This window comes from Thalassophryne amazonica, chromosome 16 (genome assembly GCF_902500255.1).
Source record: "Thalassophryne amazonica chromosome 16, fThaAma1.1, whole genome shotgun sequence".
Classification (NCBI taxonomy): Eukaryota; Metazoa; Chordata; class Actinopteri; order Batrachoidiformes; family Batrachoididae; genus Thalassophryne; species Thalassophryne amazonica.
Genome location: NC_047118.1, coordinates 23,335,480 through 23,353,843, shown reverse-complemented (window position 1 = coordinate 23,353,843; position 18,364 = coordinate 23,335,480). Strand labels below are relative to the sequence as shown.

At 40.3% G+C, this 18,364-nt stretch overlaps 1 protein-coding gene and 1 long non-coding RNA gene across 13 annotated transcripts in view; one reads left to right on the top strand and one right to left on the bottom strand.

Moving 5' to 3' along the window:
* Positions 1–18,364, top strand: part of LOC117528339 — a 639,388-nt gene that overhangs the window by 221,678 nt on the left and 399,346 nt on the right. The window lies entirely within an intron of this gene.
* Positions 4,643–18,364, bottom strand: part of spag9a (sperm associated antigen 9a) — a 70,885-nt gene continuing 57,163 nt past the window's right edge. For 8 of the 12 annotated variants that reach the window (XM_034190941.1, XM_034190945.1, XM_034190944.1 and 5 more), the window contains 12 exons: positions 17,027–17,219; positions 16,682–16,897; positions 16,031–16,238; positions 15,632–15,748; positions 15,162–15,242; positions 15,007–15,074; positions 14,608–14,759; positions 14,193–14,364; positions 13,988–14,101; positions 6,829–7,005; positions 6,480–6,617; positions 4,643–5,153 (listed from right to left, as the gene is read on the bottom strand). In XM_034190941.1, the coding sequence (XP_034046832.1) occupies positions 5,035–5,153; positions 6,480–6,617; positions 6,829–7,005; positions 13,988–14,101; positions 14,193–14,364; positions 14,608–14,759; positions 15,007–15,074; positions 15,162–15,242; positions 15,632–15,748; positions 16,031–16,238; positions 16,682–16,897; positions 17,027–17,219 (1,755 nt within the window). In that variant the 3' untranslated portion in view covers positions 4,643–5,034. The remainder of the gene's footprint in view (positions 5,154–6,479; positions 6,618–6,828; positions 7,006–13,987; positions 14,102–14,192; positions 14,365–14,607; positions 14,760–15,006; positions 15,075–15,161; positions 15,243–15,631; positions 15,749–16,030; positions 16,239–16,681; positions 16,898–17,026; positions 17,220–18,364) is intronic. The other 4 variants (XM_034190942.1, XM_034190952.1, XM_034190950.1 and 1 more) reach the window with 1 other exon arrangement.

Sequence of the window (18,364 nt, the reverse complement as noted above, 5' to 3'; positions counted from 1 at the left end):
TGGCCTTGGTGACTTTGAAAATGAAAGAAATTGAGAAACAATCTTATTTCATAGTCTTTGAGAACAAGAAATACCTGCAAAGATTTTATGGAGTCCGGAAGTCACTGGACAGAAGGTGAGTGGCAATACTGATGTCTCTGCACGAGAACAAAGGTCCAAGTGTTTGGAATCCTGGTGCTGCCTGTCTCACTATATGGTTGTGAGACTTGGACGCTAACCAGTGACCTAAAACGACGGCAGAATGGTTTTGGTACGAGGTCTCTTCAGAGGATCCTTGGTTATCTCTGGAATAAGCTGGTGTCAAACCAAGGCTTAATTAGCTTGACTCACGTGAGGATTATCACTAGCATCATGAGAGAAATGTCAGCTGCCACATTTTGGTCATGTGGCACATTTCCCTGAGCACAAACCAGCATGCAGTTTCCTCACTGTTGAGGAAACCAGCAACTTGAAACAGCCAAGTGAGTGCCCACATTCCACCTGGCTGCAGTTGGAAGTTACTTTCAAGAGGTTGGGATGAACCAAGTGTCTGCCTGGGTGGTTGTGTTGTTAATCAGAATCAGTTTAATACAGTCTCCAAGTGAATTTCATGTTATTTTGACACAGGTCTTAGATACAGACCGCAATAGGGAGAACTGTTGGGTTTTGGTGGAGATCTGAATGCCCAGCATCCAAAGCCGTGGTCCAAGAATTGATGTAACAAAGCATTAATTCCCATATATGAATTCAATGAGGCTCCAGGTAACAGCAAGCATTTCATGAAACAAAGTTTAATAGATTGTTAAAAAATAAGGCTATGATGCTGTTTCTGCACAAACTGACCAAGAAGGACTGACATTATGGCCTCCAGAGAATATTGGTACAACTCTTAAATGTGCCCATGCTCTAGGTATTTAAATACAAATACACAGAGTGAGCATTACAATTGTCCCTTAAATGTACATGTGCAGTCTTCCCAACACACACACCACCCATAATGGTGGCAATAAACTGGGAATTAGCTAATAATATAGTGGTGTGTTGAAGAAAAATAACATGCATAGTTTAGTACATAATGTGTTGTTCAAAAACCACAGAGCTATTGTTTGCACACTTCTGATCTCATGGTTTATAAAAAAAAATTCATCTTGAATATTTTTTAAACTATTATTAACAATCGTGTAAACTCATTTGACTTTTTTTTTTCAGAAGTAATAGCCTCCTATGATATTTTGCTCATGTAGAAAGTTACATTCTGAACCAGTGTTCGGCTCAATAACAAAATAAATAAATACTGGAATGACAAAAAGCACAATATAAATGTTAAAAAAAAAAACCACACACATATATATATATGAAAACAAACAATCAAAAACAACCTACTTGTTCTTGGTATCCTGCTGTGTTGTAACAGATAACATTAACAAAAAAAAAGTGCGTCATAAACATGAAAACCAAACACAATGCCCCCCCAATTCAAAACACAATAACTGCCTTACAGTCCTTCAAACATCTGCAACAAAAAAAGGAACAACAGGAGAGATCCTCACATAAAAATGGTACTTTTAGTCCTCTGAAGTACATTTTTCAAGTTGAAGCCTTGAACAGCAAAAAATAAGTTTTCCTAATTGTTACATCTTCAGGATCATTATCACTGGAGATGAAGAAAACAGTGAAATTTTTATTTTCAAAATGCTGCTTCTACCATCCTTTGGTTACTAGGGTTGGTGACATATTATCATCACGCAATTAGCATGATGTGATGTACGCTACATGAACAAAGGGACTCTTTCCAAAAAAAAAAAAAAAAAAAAATTCAGGAAATTCACGACATTTTAAAGTGCCAATAAGCTGCAGTAAACATTAGTCACCAAGAGGGTTTGCCTTTAAACAGTGGTGGGCACAGGTAACTGTTAGCTTTGCTAATTAGCAGTTAGCATATTAATGGAACTGTGCCCACCACTGAATTTAAACAGCTGAGACGACGGACTCTCGGACAGAGTTACAGGACATCTCCGCGCAGATCAACTGACAGTAAACTGATTCTTTCATACAACCTGAATACTGCTGAGACTTTAATAACACCACAAACAGAAATCTGAGACCAACAGGGCTGGGCATCCTTCAAACGTTACAATAAGCTTGATGTCTTTCACTGCATGCTGAATAAAAGCATATGTCAGTTTGTGTTAAGGTCAGCTACTTAATGTGCATCTTTCCGAGATGCTTTTTGAAGAATCAGTCATTACAGTAAAGCCTTAGACAGCGATTAAATGTTTGTGAGAATTTGTGAATTTCTGGATGTGGAGCATGGTCTTATTTACACAGGACATTGTTACGTTGGTATACTGACAATCTGCAATAATATACAATTACAGACTTTTGATTTCGGTGTACCCGTGATTATGCGGACCTGGTCAGGATCCTTACCAGGTCTGCATAATCACGGGTAAACAACAATTTTCTTGGTAAACAAGAAAATTGGTAGTTTGTCAAACATACTAAAACTGAAAAATCAATATCAAGTTTCAACTCTTTATTATTACTGTCATACTGCACCAACAGGACCAAAATACTTCATGAGCACAATCTCTAAAGCCCCTTTCACACCAGGGCTGCCTCGAGCTCCCTGTGGTGTCATGACGACACAGGAATGTCTGCGTCAGGTGCGCGCTGCAAACAGACTGTGCACTCTGATTTATCTTCTAGTTAATATTTGTTCTTGTGCTGAGCTGCAAGTCTGCGCTCTGAGTTCTGTTATAGTTTATCTTTCCTACTTTCACCGCGAGATGCACGTGCACACGCGCGAACGAACCGTCTCTGAGTAAATGTGGAGATGTCTGGAGTTATACTTGATGTGGACATGTCCTGTCTCTGGCAATCAGTCTGTGAGCAGGACTTATGTCCTTTCTTTAAGACAGTGATGACAGAGTTTGCAGAGAGCGAGGAGCGCAGGCAGCCTTTTTTTCTTTTAATTGTTCACATGTGCGCACACGAACGAATCGTCCGTGAGTGGACTGGAGATGTCCGGACTTTTTACTGAACGTGGACATGTCCTGTCTCTGGCAATCAGTCTGTGAGCACGACTTTTATGGACTGTATTTAAACACATTTGTAAGAGAAGACCGAGGAGCTGCTGCAGCAGCTGGAGCCAGCAGTGTTTTTTTCTGTAGTTTTTACTGCATTGTGTACACGGCGTCATCATGACGACGCACGACACAACTTGAAGCGAGCCCATGTGAAAGGGGCTTAATAAGGAATAGTCTTTGTGAAATAATGCACAGGCATCATGTAGAATCTTGTCAACAAACTGACAGCCAAAGTAGGCGTTGTATCGCGTTATCTGATTGGTCGTTATCGATAGAAGGCGTCGCTCGATTGGCTAGCGCTACGCTGTACGCGAGGTGTACTCGGCTCCACCAGCAGTCAACTCGGTATGTGGTACAGCTCAGAAAGTGGTGAATGGGCCAATCAGAAGTTGGCAAAATCACATACCATATAATAACGAAAACAATAACCTCAGTCTTGGTGAGTTTAATGCTAACAAAAGTGTCAACCATGGTTTGCATCCATCGTAATTAGTGTTAACGCTTTTACGACAAGTAACAACAATTTGTATTTCCAATTCCAAAAACTTTCATTACTGCCTATACTGCAATCGGGTACATAAACATTTGGACAGTGGTATAATTTTTGTAAATTTGCCTCTGTTTCATCAGTTTTACAGGTTCATGGAGGGGTAGAAGAGAAAAAGATCTTAGATGTTCCTTCTGGCAAACTGGAGCTAAAAATGTCTTCTTTTTGAACAAAATCTACCATGAAGCAGTACAACTGGTGGTGCAACAGACAAAACTTTGCACTATGCAGTTTATCCAGGCTGACCCACTGAAGCCAATAACTCCTTCAGAGTTGTCTTGGTGGCTTCCCTCACTAGGCTCCACCTTATACAATTTCAATTTATTTTCATTTATATAGCGCCAAATCAACACGTTTGCCTCAAGGCACTTGACACAAGTAAGGTCTAACCTTACCAACCTCCAGAGCAACAGTGGTAAGGAAAAACTCCCTCTGAGGAAGAAACCTCAAGCAGACCAGACTCAAAGGGGTGACCCTCTGCTTGGGCAAGAGCAGTCTACTCCAGACAAATTCAGAAAATAGTACCATGCTGTTTGTTTTTCTTAATAACTGATGTAAATCAAGTCCAAGACATATTCAATGACTTGGAAATGTTCACGTATCCATCGCTACGACTTTACTTCTTAATTGGTTAATGCAATATTTCTGTTGAACCCCTTGAATTAAATCTAAAATTCTACACTACAAGCACACATGGGCTGTTTCAGTTAAACTGCACTGTGGTATGGTGTCTCAAGGCAACATTACAAAAATTTGCATCACTGTCCAAATACTTATAGACCTCACTGTAATACAAAAAAAAAAAAAAAAACCCTCCAGCGAAAATGAACTTAATAAAATAGTTCATCCTTTTTAGTTTCTTAAAAAATATACTGAAACAAAAACTCATTATGATTGCAGCAGAGTGGAAACCCAGCCCTGAGCTAAAGTCATAAAAACACTCACCACAGGGCAGACACACACACACACACACGCTCACTCACACAGTTGTGGTTCATAAATGTAAAAGTGTAGAATATAAAAACGATTTGCTTGCTTGCTCTTATTACTACAAAATCGCTTCAAGCCTGTTGATGCCACAGTATTTTCCCTTCATTCAGTCATACTGAAACACTTTTTAGCTATTCAGGAGGAAAAAACAGCATTAGTCAAACTGTTATTAACTTTGTCCTTCTCCTGTGTGCAACACATTTTACTGAAAGCAATGTTTCCTTCAAGCTAACCGATGTCTGGCCAAACTAATTCCAAATAATTTTGAACAGTACAAAACACGGACTAAGAATAACAATTTTTTTTTTTTTACAAACTCACCATCTACTCAGGCATTAATAACAATCCGCGTTATTACATTAAAAACCTTCAGGGCCATGCAGGGATTGGTGGCTGACTCTGGTGTTGACACAGCTGACTGGGATGTTGTCAGTCTTGAGAGGTTGTGACCTGCCAGACGATGAGGTGGCTCCTCTCCGCTTTGGTCCTTGCTGACTGCTGGCTGTCTGTCGACTCTGACAAACCGTCCAACTCGCCACCTTCATCACCTGAAGACAAAAGACAGTAACTACGTTTACATGAAGGATTCCACACAGAAGGGAATCCGGTCAGAATGGAATCAGTCCAATCACTGCCGTTTACATGATGGTAAAAATTATCAGATAGGTACACATGTTATTACGTATTACTCAGTCCAGTCAGATGGGCTATTTTAACATGTGAAGAAAGCAGCTCTTGCTGGCCCACCCAAGTTCATTTCAGCAATGGACTCACATATTGTTGTGCAAGAGTCCACAACCTTTTTGATTCCACAGACTTGTTCAAGAACTGTCATTCATCAATAGCCGATATAACTACATGGGAAAGGAATTACTTTGGAAAACCTTAGTCAAGCATGACAATATGCTGTTACATTAACAAATGCCACTTAAAGGTTTACTGAGCAAAAAAGAAGCACATTTTCTTGAAGCAGCTTCGACTTCTCTAGGCTCAAAGGCATCTGGTTTGGACCATCACACAATGGAAGTGTGTATTGTGGTCAGACAAATCAGAATTCCAGATCTTTTTTGGGAAAAAAATGGATGCTGTATGCTCCAAAGACAAAAAGGAGCATTCAGACTGTTATCAACAACACATGCCATGGGCACTGACACGTGCCCATGGCAAAGGCAATTCACACTTATGTGATGGCAACATTAATACAGAAGAGTACACATACATTTTAGAACAATATAAGTTGCCCTGAAGATTTCCAGGGACGTCCATGCATGTTTCAACAAAACAATGCAAAAATCACACATTCTGCACACATTACAAAGGCATGGCTATGGAACTAGAGGGTACAGATACTGCACTGGCCCACCTGCAGTCCTAACCTGTCCCCAATAGAGGATGCGTGGAGACTTTCGGAACGAAAAATGCAATAACTATGACCCCATACTGTTGGACACCCTAACACGTCTTTACAGGAAGAACGGGACAAAATAACAACTGAAATGCTGCATCACTTGGTATCTTCAATACTGCAATATTTTTAAGTGTTGTAAGGAGTGACATTACAAAGTAGAATTGATGTATATTAACAAATGAAATGAAGTTGACCACACAAAACATGAAATCTCTTGAGTTCATAGTGTGTGCAATGAAACAGAAGTCAAAGTAAATGCAAAGGTTACTGCGTTTATTTGTGTTTTCTATACTGTCCAAACTTTTTCTGACTCTGTAAGTGGATTCAAGTGGAACCCTTAATAATGCCTAGATCAGTAAAGGAAACATGTGAACATGAATGAAGACATTTTCCTTGCACTGGATCTACACAGTTTTGCTTTCTGTTCTTGGGGGAGTCTGTTAATATACTTGATATGGATACGCACCCATTCTGAAGTCAATATAGCCTTCGCCTCCACTCATCACCAGGTACGTTTTGGGTTCAGAAGTGGTATTGTCAGAGGATTCCGATGCAGGGTCATCAGAGCCCGAGTCTGCACTTCCTGGAGGGGGTATCGCCTGACCTGAACAGTCAAACACATTCTCAGTTTCATCAGAGAGAATCAAAAGAAAACACACACATACACACATTTTTAATGCATTACCAGATTTTAGCACAAATTATTTGACCCATACTTTAAGTAAATGAACAGATTAACAGTCCATAAATTCATGGGATTACAGTTTTAGAATTAGACATAATTACACATAGACATGTCTGAACTCATCTCTAACCTGGCACAGTGACAAAAAACTTGACAGCATCTCTGTGTCCATGGAAACACAACTGGGCATGAGCCATGGAGCAGTATGGCACAAAGCTGCCTGACACGGCACAGTCGGCACCATCATCACTGTACACCCGGACAGCACTGCCGGGCCGATTTGGCACTATTCCTGTGGCGTTATTGGCTGCACATCAAGCATAAGAAAAACACAAAAATTATACACCTGACTGGCTGACAAACTTGTCGAGCAAGACTTTCATGCAACAGAAACGAAAAGTAACCTGTGTACCAAGAGTTTGAATATTTCATAAAGAGCAGCAGTTGTCTGTTTTCATTCACTACTGGCTGCATGAACTGTGTTGTGTACACTCCAAGACTGAGACCTGTATCCATGGTAACTCATTCATCTTCTGTTCAGTAACAAGCACCTGGGAGCTAACAAATGTTGCACTTGCTTGAACACGTCTTAAGTGAAAAGTACTCTCACACAGTGAAAAGAAAATATGGAGAGGATGCTGGAAGAAAGATGAAAAATGTAAAAACAAGTGTTGATGCTGCTATGAGACTGAAATTTGAAAAATGGGGCCGACAGGCATCACTTGGTAGGAATCCATTAATGAGTTAGTAACATACAGTACTGTAGAAAGATTTCTCACATTATAAAATTTTTAACACCAACAAAGTAGTTTTTAATGTTTTTTTGTCCCTCAAATCTCCCTCCTCCCTTTTCCACACTGAGCAGAAGAAACAGAAGTTGGAACCTTTTAACAGATCTAACAGCTGTCTATATTGGAAAAGCCAGGCACATACCGATCAGCCATAATATTGTGACAACCTGTCTAATGTTCTCTACATCCCCTTTTGCCAGCAAAACAGTCGTGACTCTTGAAAAAAATGGATGAGACTAGGCTTCTCATGATATACTACAGTATTTGGCACTAAGAGGTTAGCAGCAGATCTGTCTGTTGGATGGGATCACATGGGTAAGCCTTCACTTTGCGCATGCACCAGTGAGCTGTGGCCACAGGCACATGGCGCTGTTACTAGCTTTCCTTCCATAGACTACTTTTGGATGGTACTGACCACTACAGACAGGGAAACTTCCACAAGAATTGCAGTTTTTGTAATGCTCTGGCCGAGTCACATAGCCATAACAATAGAGCTCAACCAATATATTGGTTGGCTGACATGAGCCTTTCATGAACATATCGGCATGTGCATTATTTTTGCACATATGAACACTTTTATTTTACTAAATAAACAATACAGAAAAAAACATTTTGTCTGTTGGAAATGGTGTCATTATGTAGTTTATCAAGCAGAGGATGCTGTGATGGTACTGGTTACAATTCTGTCAAGCATGACTGGGACCCCATCACCCCTTGGTCATATTAGCTACAAGAGACAGAAAGCAAAGCGACTAGCTGCCATTCATTTTCAATCAGAGTGGGCACTTTACAGCGACGAGAATAAAATAGTCACAATGCCACCAGTGAGGTATAGCCAAACTAGATGTGAAGTCTATTTTATGCAAATTGAGAGGGATGCGACATGGTGACTGTCAATCACAGTGAAGGCAGGGTGAGGACAGGGTGATGTTGGTTGTTTGATGGTTATAGTTATAATAAAGTTTATATTACTGTAAAACATCACGCTTCAATTACATTTCTTTGTTATAAAGGTTTGAAAATGAAAACATAGAATCATTATCATTTTTGTGTATATCTCAGATATGTAAATATCACAATTTTTTAACTCCCTAATAACAGGATTATCAATCAATCAATCAATCAATTTTTTTATATAGCGCCAAATCACAACAAACAGTTGCCCCAAGGCGCTTTATATTGTAAGGCAAGGCCATACAATAATTATGTAAAACCCCAACGGTCAAAACGACCCCCTGTGAGCAAGCATTTGGCTACAGTGGGAAGGAAGAAACCTCCAGCAGAACCAGGCTCAGGGAGGGGCAGTCTTCTGCTGGGACTGGTTGGGGCTGAGGGAGAGAACCAGGAAAAAGACATGCTGTGGAGGGGAGCAGAGATCGATCACTAATGATTAAATGCAGAGTGGTGCATACAGAGCAAAAAGAGAAAGAAACAGTGCATCATGGGAACCCCCCAGCAGTCTACGTCTATAGCAGCATAACTAAGGGATGGTTCAGGGTCACCTGATCCAGCCCTAACTATAAGCTTTAGCAAAAAGGAAAGTTTTAAGCCTAATCTTAAAAGTAGAGAGGGTGTCTGTCTCCCTGATCTGAATTGGGAGCTGGTTCCACAGGAGAGGAGCCTGAAAGCTGAAGGCTCTGCCTCCCATTCTACTCTTACAAACCCTAGGAACTACAAGTAACCCTGCAGTCTGAGAGCAAAGCGCTCTATTGGGGTGATATGGTACTACGAGGTCCCTAAGATAAGATGGGACCTGATTATTCAAAACCTTATAAGTAAGAAGAATAATTTTAAATTCTATTCTAGAATTAACAGGAAGCCAATGAAGAGAGGCCAATATGGGTGAGATATGCTCTCTCCTTCTAGTCCCCGTCAGTACTCTAGCTGCAGCATTTTGAATTAACTGAAGGCTTTTTAGGGAACTTTTAGGACAACCTGATAATAATGAATTACAATAGTCCAACCTAGAGGAAATAAATGCATGAATTAGTTTTTCAGCATCACTCTGAGACAAGACCTTTCTGATTTTAGAGATATTGCGTAAATGCAAAAAAGCAGTCCTACATATTTGTTTAATATGCGCTTTGAATGACATATCCTGATCAAAAATGACTCCAAGATTTCTCACAGTATTACTAGAGGTCAGGGTAATGCCATCCAGAGTAAGGATCTGGTTAGACACCATGTTTCTAAGATTTGTGGGGCCAAATAAAATAACTTCAGTTTTATCTGAGTTTAAAAGCAGGAAATTAGAGGTCATCCATGTCTTTATGTCTGTAAGACAATCCTGCAGTTTAGCTAATTGGTGTGTGTCCTCTGGCTTCATGGATAGATAAAGCTGGGTATCATCTGCGTAACAATGAAAATTTAAGCAATACCGTCTAATAATACTGCCTAAGGGAAGCATGTATAAAGTGAATAAAATTGGTCCTAGCACAGAACCTTGTGGAACTCCATAATTAACTTTAGTCTGTGAAGAAGATTCCCCATTTACATGAACAAATTGTAATCTATTAGACAAATATGATTCAAACCACCGCAGCGCAGTGCCTTTAATACCTATGGCATGCTCTAATCTCTGTAATAAAATTTTATGGTCAACAGTGTCAAAAGCAGCACTGAGGTCTAACAGAACAAGCACAGAGATGAGTCCACTGTCCGAGGCCATAAGAAGATCATTTGTAACCTTCACTAATGCTGTTTCTGTACTATGATGAATTCTAAAACCTGACTGAAACTCTTCAAATAGACCATTCCTCTGCAGATGATCAGTTAGCTGTTTTACAACTACCCTTTCAAGAATTTTTGAGAGAAAAGGAAGGTGGAGATTGGCCTATAATTAGCTAAGATAGCTGGGTCAAGTGATGGCTTTTTAAGTAATGGTTTAATTACTGCCACCTTAAAAGCCTGTGGTACATAGCCAACTAACAAAGATAGATTGATCATATTTAAGATCGAAGCATTAAATAATGGTAGGGCTTCCTTGAGCAGCCTGGTAGGAATGGGGTCTAATAAACATGTTGATGGTTTGGATGAAGTAACTAATGAAAATAACTCAGACAGAACAATCGGAGAGAAAGAGTCTAACCAAATACCAGCATCACTGAAAGCAGCCAAAGATAACGATACGTCTTTGGGATGGTTATGAGTAATTTTTTCTCTAATAGTTAAAATTTTGTTAGCAAAGAAAGTCATGAAGTCATTACTAGTTAAAGTTAATGGAATACTCAGCTCAATAGAGCTCTGACTCTTTGTCAGCCTGGCTACAGTGCTGAAAAGAAACCTGGGGTTGTTCTTATTTTCTTCAATTAGTGATGAGTAGAAAGATGTCCTAGCTTTACGGAGGGCTTTTTTATAGAGCAACAGACTCTTTTTCCAGGCTAAGTGAAGATCTTCTAAATTAGTGAGACGCCATTTCCTCTCCAACTTACGGGTTATCTGCTTTAAGCTACGAGTTTGTGAGTTATACCACGGAGTCAGGGACTTCTGATTTAAAGCTCTCTTTTTTAGAGGAGCTACAGCATCCAAAGTTGTCTTCAATGAGGATGTAAAACTATTGACGAGATACTCTATCTCACTTACAGAGTTTAGGTAGCTACTCTGCACTGTGTTGGTATATGGCATTAGAGAACATAAAGAAGGAATCATATCCTTAAACCTAGTTACAGCGCTTTCTGAAAGACTTCTAGTGTAATGAAACTTATTCCCCACTGCTGGGTAATCCATCAGAGTAAATGTAAATGTTATTAAGAAATTATCAGACAGAAGGGAGTTTTCAGGGAATACTGTTAAGTCTTCCATTTCCATACCATAAGTCAGAACAAGATCTAAGATATGATTAAAGTGGTGGGTGGACTCATTTACTTTTTGAGCAAAGCCAATAGAGTCTAATAATAGATTAAATGCAGTGTTGAGGCTGTCATTCTCAGCATCTGTGTGGATGTTAAAATCGCCCACTATAATTATCTTATCTGAGCTAAGCACTAAGTCAGACAAAAGGTCTGAAAATTCACAGAGAAACTCACAGTAACGACCAGGTGGACGATAGATAATAACAAATAAAACTGGTTTTTGGGACTTCCAATTTGGATGGACAAGACTAAGAGTCAAGCTTTCAAATGAATTAAAGCTCTGTCTGGGTTTTTGATTAATTAATAAGCTGGAATGGAAGATTGCTGCTAATCCTCCGCCCCGGCCCGTGCTACGAGCATTCTGACAGTTAGTGTGACTCGGGGGTGTTGACTCATTTAAACTAACATATTCATCCTGCTGTAACCAGGTTTCTGTAAGGCAGAATAAATCAATATGTTGATCAATTATTATATCATTTACCAACAGGGACTTAGAAGAGAGAGACCTAATGTTTAATAGACCACATTTAACTGTTTTAGTCTGTGGTGCAGTTGAAGGTGCTATATTATTTTTTCTTTTTGAATTTTTATGCTTAAATAGATTTTTGCTGGTTATTGGTAGTCTGGGAGCAGGCACCATCTCTACGGGGATGGGGTAATGAGGGGATGGCAGGGGGAGAGAAGCTGCAGAGAGGTGTGTAAGACTACAACTCTGCTTCCTGGTCCCAACCCTGGATAGTCACGGTTTGGAGGATTTAAGAAAATTGGACAGATTTCTAGAAATGAGAGCTGCTCCATCCAAAGTGGAATGGATGCCGTCTCTCCTAACAAGACCAGGTTTTCCCCAGAAGCTTTGCCAATTATCTATGAAGCCCACCTCATTTTTTGGACACCACTCAGACAGCCAGCAATTCAAGGAGAACATGCGGCTAAACATGTCACTCCCGGTCTGATTGGGGAGGGGCCCAGAGAAAACTACAGAGTCCGACATTGTTTTTGCAAAGTTACACACCGATTTAATGTTAATTTTAGTGACCTCCGATTGGCGTAACCGGGTGTCATTACTGCCGACGTGAATTACAATCTTACCAAATTTACGCTTAGCCTTAGCCAGCAGTTTCAAATTTCCTTCAATGTCGCCTGCTCTGGCCCCCGGAAGACAATTGACTATGGTTGCTGGTGTCGCTAACTTCACATTTCGCAAAACAGAGTCGCCAATAACCAGAGTTTGATCCTCGGCGGGTGTGTCGTCAAGTGGGGAAAAACGGTTAGAGATGTGAACGGGTTGGCGGTGTACACGGGGCTTCTGTTTAGGGCTACGCTTCCTCCTCACAGTCACCCAGTCAGCCTGCTTTCCCGGCTGCTCGGGATCTGCCAGGGGGTAACTAACGGCGGCTAAGCTACCTTGGTCCGCACCGACTACAGGGGCCTGGCTAGCTGTAGAATTATAGATCTGTAGATTATATCAGCACACCCAAAAATTCATACCATGTGGGCTGTACATCACAATTTGGCCTTCATCAAAGTCACTCAAATCTTTATACATCTCCATTTTTCTTGCTTCCAACACTTCAACTTCAAAGACAAAATGTTAACTTGCTGCTTAATATATCGCACCCACTGGCAGGTGCCATTGTAATGACATAATCAATGTTATTCGCTTCAGCTGTCTGTGGGCACAATGCTGTGGCTGATTGGCGTTTGTGGATTCTAGCCCAACCACCTTCTTTTCAGGGGCATATTTTGCCTCCAAATGTAGTTTTTAAAGAAATTTTGGGAAAGTATTTGCCGTCCACCATTTTCAACAACTTTAACAGCTATTCAGTGGGCAGTGAGTACAGCCATCTCTTTTGGGGCAACAATTTCACAAGGGGCAGGATTCACATCCACCAAATGTGCACATGTGGAAATCATGTGCAGTAAACGTGGATGCAGCCAGATGGAGAATGTAAATAGGAGAGAGAAAAGCTCTGAGCACAGATGGATTGTTGCTTTATTCTCTGCACAGGATGCCATTAAGGCATTAAATCTTTCCATAGAATACCGTTCTTGGTTGCATTATAAATGTGTAAAATCTGACTTAGAGCACATTTAAAGAAACCAATTATCAAGCTACAACTTTTATTTTTAAATAAAAACAACAACATATTTCTTTCGAAGTGTATTGGGCTGTAGATGACAACCCAAAGATTGATGCTGATAATCATGCACTTGTAAAATTTTGGTAAAAACCTGATTAAATAAACCCAATTGTTTTGCATATTGAGAGAAAGATCACCTGAACTACCTCAACTAAACTGTGCACTTTTAAAGATGAAAAGTGTTCATACATTTTATTCATTTCTATATGTATAAATATTACATAGTAGAAGAAGGCATAGAAAACCTTATGGGGTGGACACTGCAGAAATCCATTTTTGGTTACACTGCTGTGAACTACTGTAGAACAAACTGGCACAAACCAGGTAAAATAGATGTTGAACAAATGGGCATTTCCAGAGTGTTCCCTTTGTGCTAACATCAAAAGCGATCTTCTCTTCAAAACCGATGGTGACCACAAGAAGTAGTCAGTCTGATACAGGTCTTGAGTTAACCACTGGTTTGGAGTAAATCTGCATGGGGTGTTAAATCTGTAAATGTGGTTCACCTTCAGACAGTGGGATAGAAATGATGACGCCATTGCCAGTCCCCACCCACAGTCGATTGCAAGAAACCACAAGGGCTGTGATTCTCACAAATGAGAAGCCCAGCTTCCCTGTACCTGCAACACAAGCGGAACAGAACATGTTTCTTTGCCCTCGAAGGTCAGAGAGAGATTTCCATGACTAGTAAGTGCTGCTCTGCAAGTCTACCTAGCATCTTGCTGACGTAAGGTTCAATGTCAACATCCTGAAGGTGATGGAAGGTGTGCGCATGAAACAGTCGTAGGGTTGAGTCGAGGCGGATGGACACCCAGATTCCATCTCCCACCCAGGCCAGCTGGCGCACCTGGCTCTCCTTGCGAGGATGAGCGTCAAACGATTTCTGTTCAGGCATGAAAATTATAGGGTTGTGAGGAAAGACAACTTGGAAACAGGAATTCCTAACAATGCTGTAGCAAGATGACATTATACATTAGTTAGTACTTGGCTCTGTTAAAACACAACATTCCATTTTTCCTTTACCTACAACAGCAAATGAGCTATGAAATGAAAATGGAATCATCAAAGCAGTTAGATAGTGTGCTGTGGTTTTAGAAAAAGAAAATGTCAATGACAAAATCTGTACCTCTATCTTCATGGCCTTGGGCTGAATGATGTAGATCTTGTTCCTGTAGCCACACCACACCTTGTCATGGACCACTATCATACAGCGGATAGAGTGATGAGGTCTGCCCAGATCCAGCAGGTGGTAGTTTGTTAAATCCCACTGACCATCTGCTTGGAAGAAGCATTGGGACTTGAACAGTTTCATCCTCTTGGTATAAATAGCCTCAACAGATAGACAGAGTTTAACTAGAGGGACCTCATTTTTATTCCTTGGACAATTTCCTAAATCCCCAAATTGCTCCCATTGTGCAGCTGAGTGTATTATACAATGCTGATATTGGTGTGTAAAGCACATATTGAAGCTGTAGAAATAGAGTCCACTTGCCAGATTTAAAGATGCAGTAAGACCCAAACTTACCAATGGCTCTCTGGAATATTGCTAATGTTCCATCTGCCAGTGCAACCAAGACTCTCCCTTTAACATGCCTGGAACATATGATCATAATTATTTATTGTTTGTTTGTTTGTTTTTTGCATGTGTATTTTTTAATAATGTCATAACCTGGAACTCACACTATGCTGAAGATCGAGTCTTTCAGCTTTGTGGCATGCAGACACTTCCTCCATCGAGCCACAGACGAGTGGACATAAAGACTACAGACAATTACAAACAGACATATTAGTGCAATACTGACTTGTTACAATGCGGAGTTACAGTGAATAATAACAACTGTGCTACAGTAGAATACCTGGATCACTAAATAAGTTCCCAAATGAAAATAATTTTCATGAAATGCTTAAAAATGATTATAAACCAGTATTCACGATTAAACTGAGCTTTATTTTCATAAAAAAAACCAATATTTCATCAACTGAAGATTTGGGAACATTTTATCATGAATGAAAAAAAAATGTTTGTGAGATGTTAGTTTCGTAAACTATGAAAATAATGAACACTTTTTTTAATAAACTGTTTAAAGTTTGACTGCAACCCATATGGTGATGCAGTGATAGCATCCTCTAGTGGCTGTTGCCCTCCTCACCATCCATTCTGTGCCCCTAGCCACATGGTGGGGCGGGCGCTGCTCATTCTAAGTACCTCCCCCTCGCTCGGATCCAAGTCCTCGGGTAAAGGCGTAACGCCATCCTGCTCAGAGGCTCTGGAACACACAAAACAGAAGATCCAACAAACTCCAACAGAAACCCAAACAAACTCTAATATTTGAGAATGCAGACACACCTCTGAGTTAGCCCGGGTGTCAATGCCACAGGGCCTATAACCTCACAATCACCTCCTTAATGTCTGTTCCTGATGTTTAACCAGACCTACCTGTACCTAACATGTACCTTTTCAAAATGAATATACACTGTTAGGTCTATATATCTTGCTTTACAGAGATTCAACAGTTTTAGAAATTATAGTGTGTGTCATGACCTGTCACCTCTGTGTGTCAGCAGTAGAGGAGTCAGTGGGTCCCACCCCCAGTGGGTCGGTGAACACGTGCTCTGTGTAGATTCCCGGCTGATTGTTATCTGCACTTTGTCCTTCTTCTCCTTCGTCCATCCCAGGATTAGCCTCTGTGGCTTCTGTTGCCTCTTCTGCAGTGGGAACTCCGTCTTCTGCTGCGCTTGTCTCTCTGGACAGCTCAACTTTTGGGCATTTGATGAGGTGAGAAAAGAATGACAGTAAAGTTGGGAAATGTTGAGAGTAACATTGGAAGGATGCTGTGTGTCAAAAGTGGAGACACAGAGGATAAGAATGTGGATGTACTGTATAGTTGCTGTTTAGCTGTGCCACTTTTCTTTAGATGAGGACTTTAACCAGACGACCAGGCAATTCAAGAATAACTCCACTCTGACTGTCCTCAACAGGTAACGTTCCACTGGACAAAACCCTGTCTGATGTACAGGCAGGGTTAGCGTAACACGCCTCACAACTGGGTATATTTGTTCAGTGTGATCTAACATTTACCATGTCAAAAGTATGGCTTAACAAAAATTATTTAATTTCCAGCCCTGAAAAATCACAGATTTGGCTATTAATTAAATGAAATATTAAACTGCTGCACTGCAGTTTTCCAACATGAAACTACCTGAACCGGTGACAGCACTGTGCTCAGCCGGCTGGTCAGCGGCCCCCGAGCTGACTGTCTGTGGGACAGCTGTGGTTCCCTCTGCTGCCATGGTACCGTCGCTGCCTGTTGAGCCCACACTGGCCACACTGCCAGCCAGGGACACCCCATCACCCTGACTAGCCTCCAGGTCTTGAGGAACCTCCTCACCTGCTGGATAATCTGTCTCCAATACACCTGAAAGAATGTCACAAAAAAACAAAACAAAACTCAACTAAAATTCAGTGATGATGGGTTTTTATATGCAGTGATGGATGAATACAAATGAACCGACCAAGCACAAAAAACAGAAGTCCCGAATCATACCTGGGACACTGGCAATGCAAAGGACATGGGTGTTGCAGGCGTAAAAGCTGTCAAGAAGGTCAGATGGATGAGTGGCATCCAGAACCATCACTTTGGTGGATGACTGCGTGCTGGTGCACACCCACAATCGACTAGACATCTCATCATGTAGGGTCATCTCCCTGTCCTTCTCCTGCTCCCCTTTCTCCTGATCCTTATGGACAAGAAATAATCAGTCATCATCAGAGTCATGAAAAATAAAGCATGACGTTGTGTGGCTAGCAGATTAGGGATCAGCCTAAAATAGTAATACTTTCAAAATCACGATATGGTTTTGAAAATATTAGATCTCACTTCACAATGTGGTCACATATAAGTTGCACCTGTAAAAAAATATATGTCTTGAACAGGGAAAAACCAATATATAAGTTGCACTGGGGTTAATTAGGGAGTTTTGTGCATTGTTGAAGAATTCTTTCATCATTAGAGTTTATTTTGTTTAGTGCTTTGATTCCAGCTAAAGTGTTATAAAATAGTCATTACAATTACTAATATTAGTAACGAATGTGTGATTTTAATAGTGCGAGTATAAATCGCAGGACCTCCCAAAGTAGCAAATAAATCACAACATACTCTAGACAATACAGTAATATCAGTCTCTTTACTTCCCATATTTCATGAAGTGCTTGAAAATACACAAACAGCCTTTATCTTGCACTTTATATCATTAAATCATATTAGCTATAATATTAGTTAAAATGACCTGAAACTGGTAAAAGAAAAAAGTTGTATGCATAAATTTTGCATTGTTTTGACCAATTCTGCAAAAACAACAAAAGAAAAGTACTTCACTTTTACCATTGTATTATTTTCACACAAAATTTGACACAAAGTCTGCACCAGTTTTATTTTCACCCATGTAGTCGTGGGCACAGCTAACCAAAAAGTTAGTTTCGATAACCACTAATCCGCGAACTGAAAAGTTAACTTTTATAACGCTAAATGGATAAACCACTAAAAAATGTAAAAACTAAAAAACCGCTAACTTTCGGTATTGTCTCTGGTACACTCTCAGCTAATGACAAGCTGGTTTTGAGTTTAAGCACTGCCAACGCTTTTGATTAGAATCAAACACTATCACAAACCCAACACAACCAACGAGTCAGTGCTTCTATCTTTGTGCGCCCTGCCGACTGCTGTGAGGAAGAATCATTTACATTCACAGCATGCAGCGATCCAGACGTGAGGCAGGTTTGACTTATGGTTTTGATTTATAAACCAAATTAATCCACATGGTTTATCTGCATTAATGTCAACTCTGTCATTTTTACAAAGTGAAAATATAACACATATTCTTTA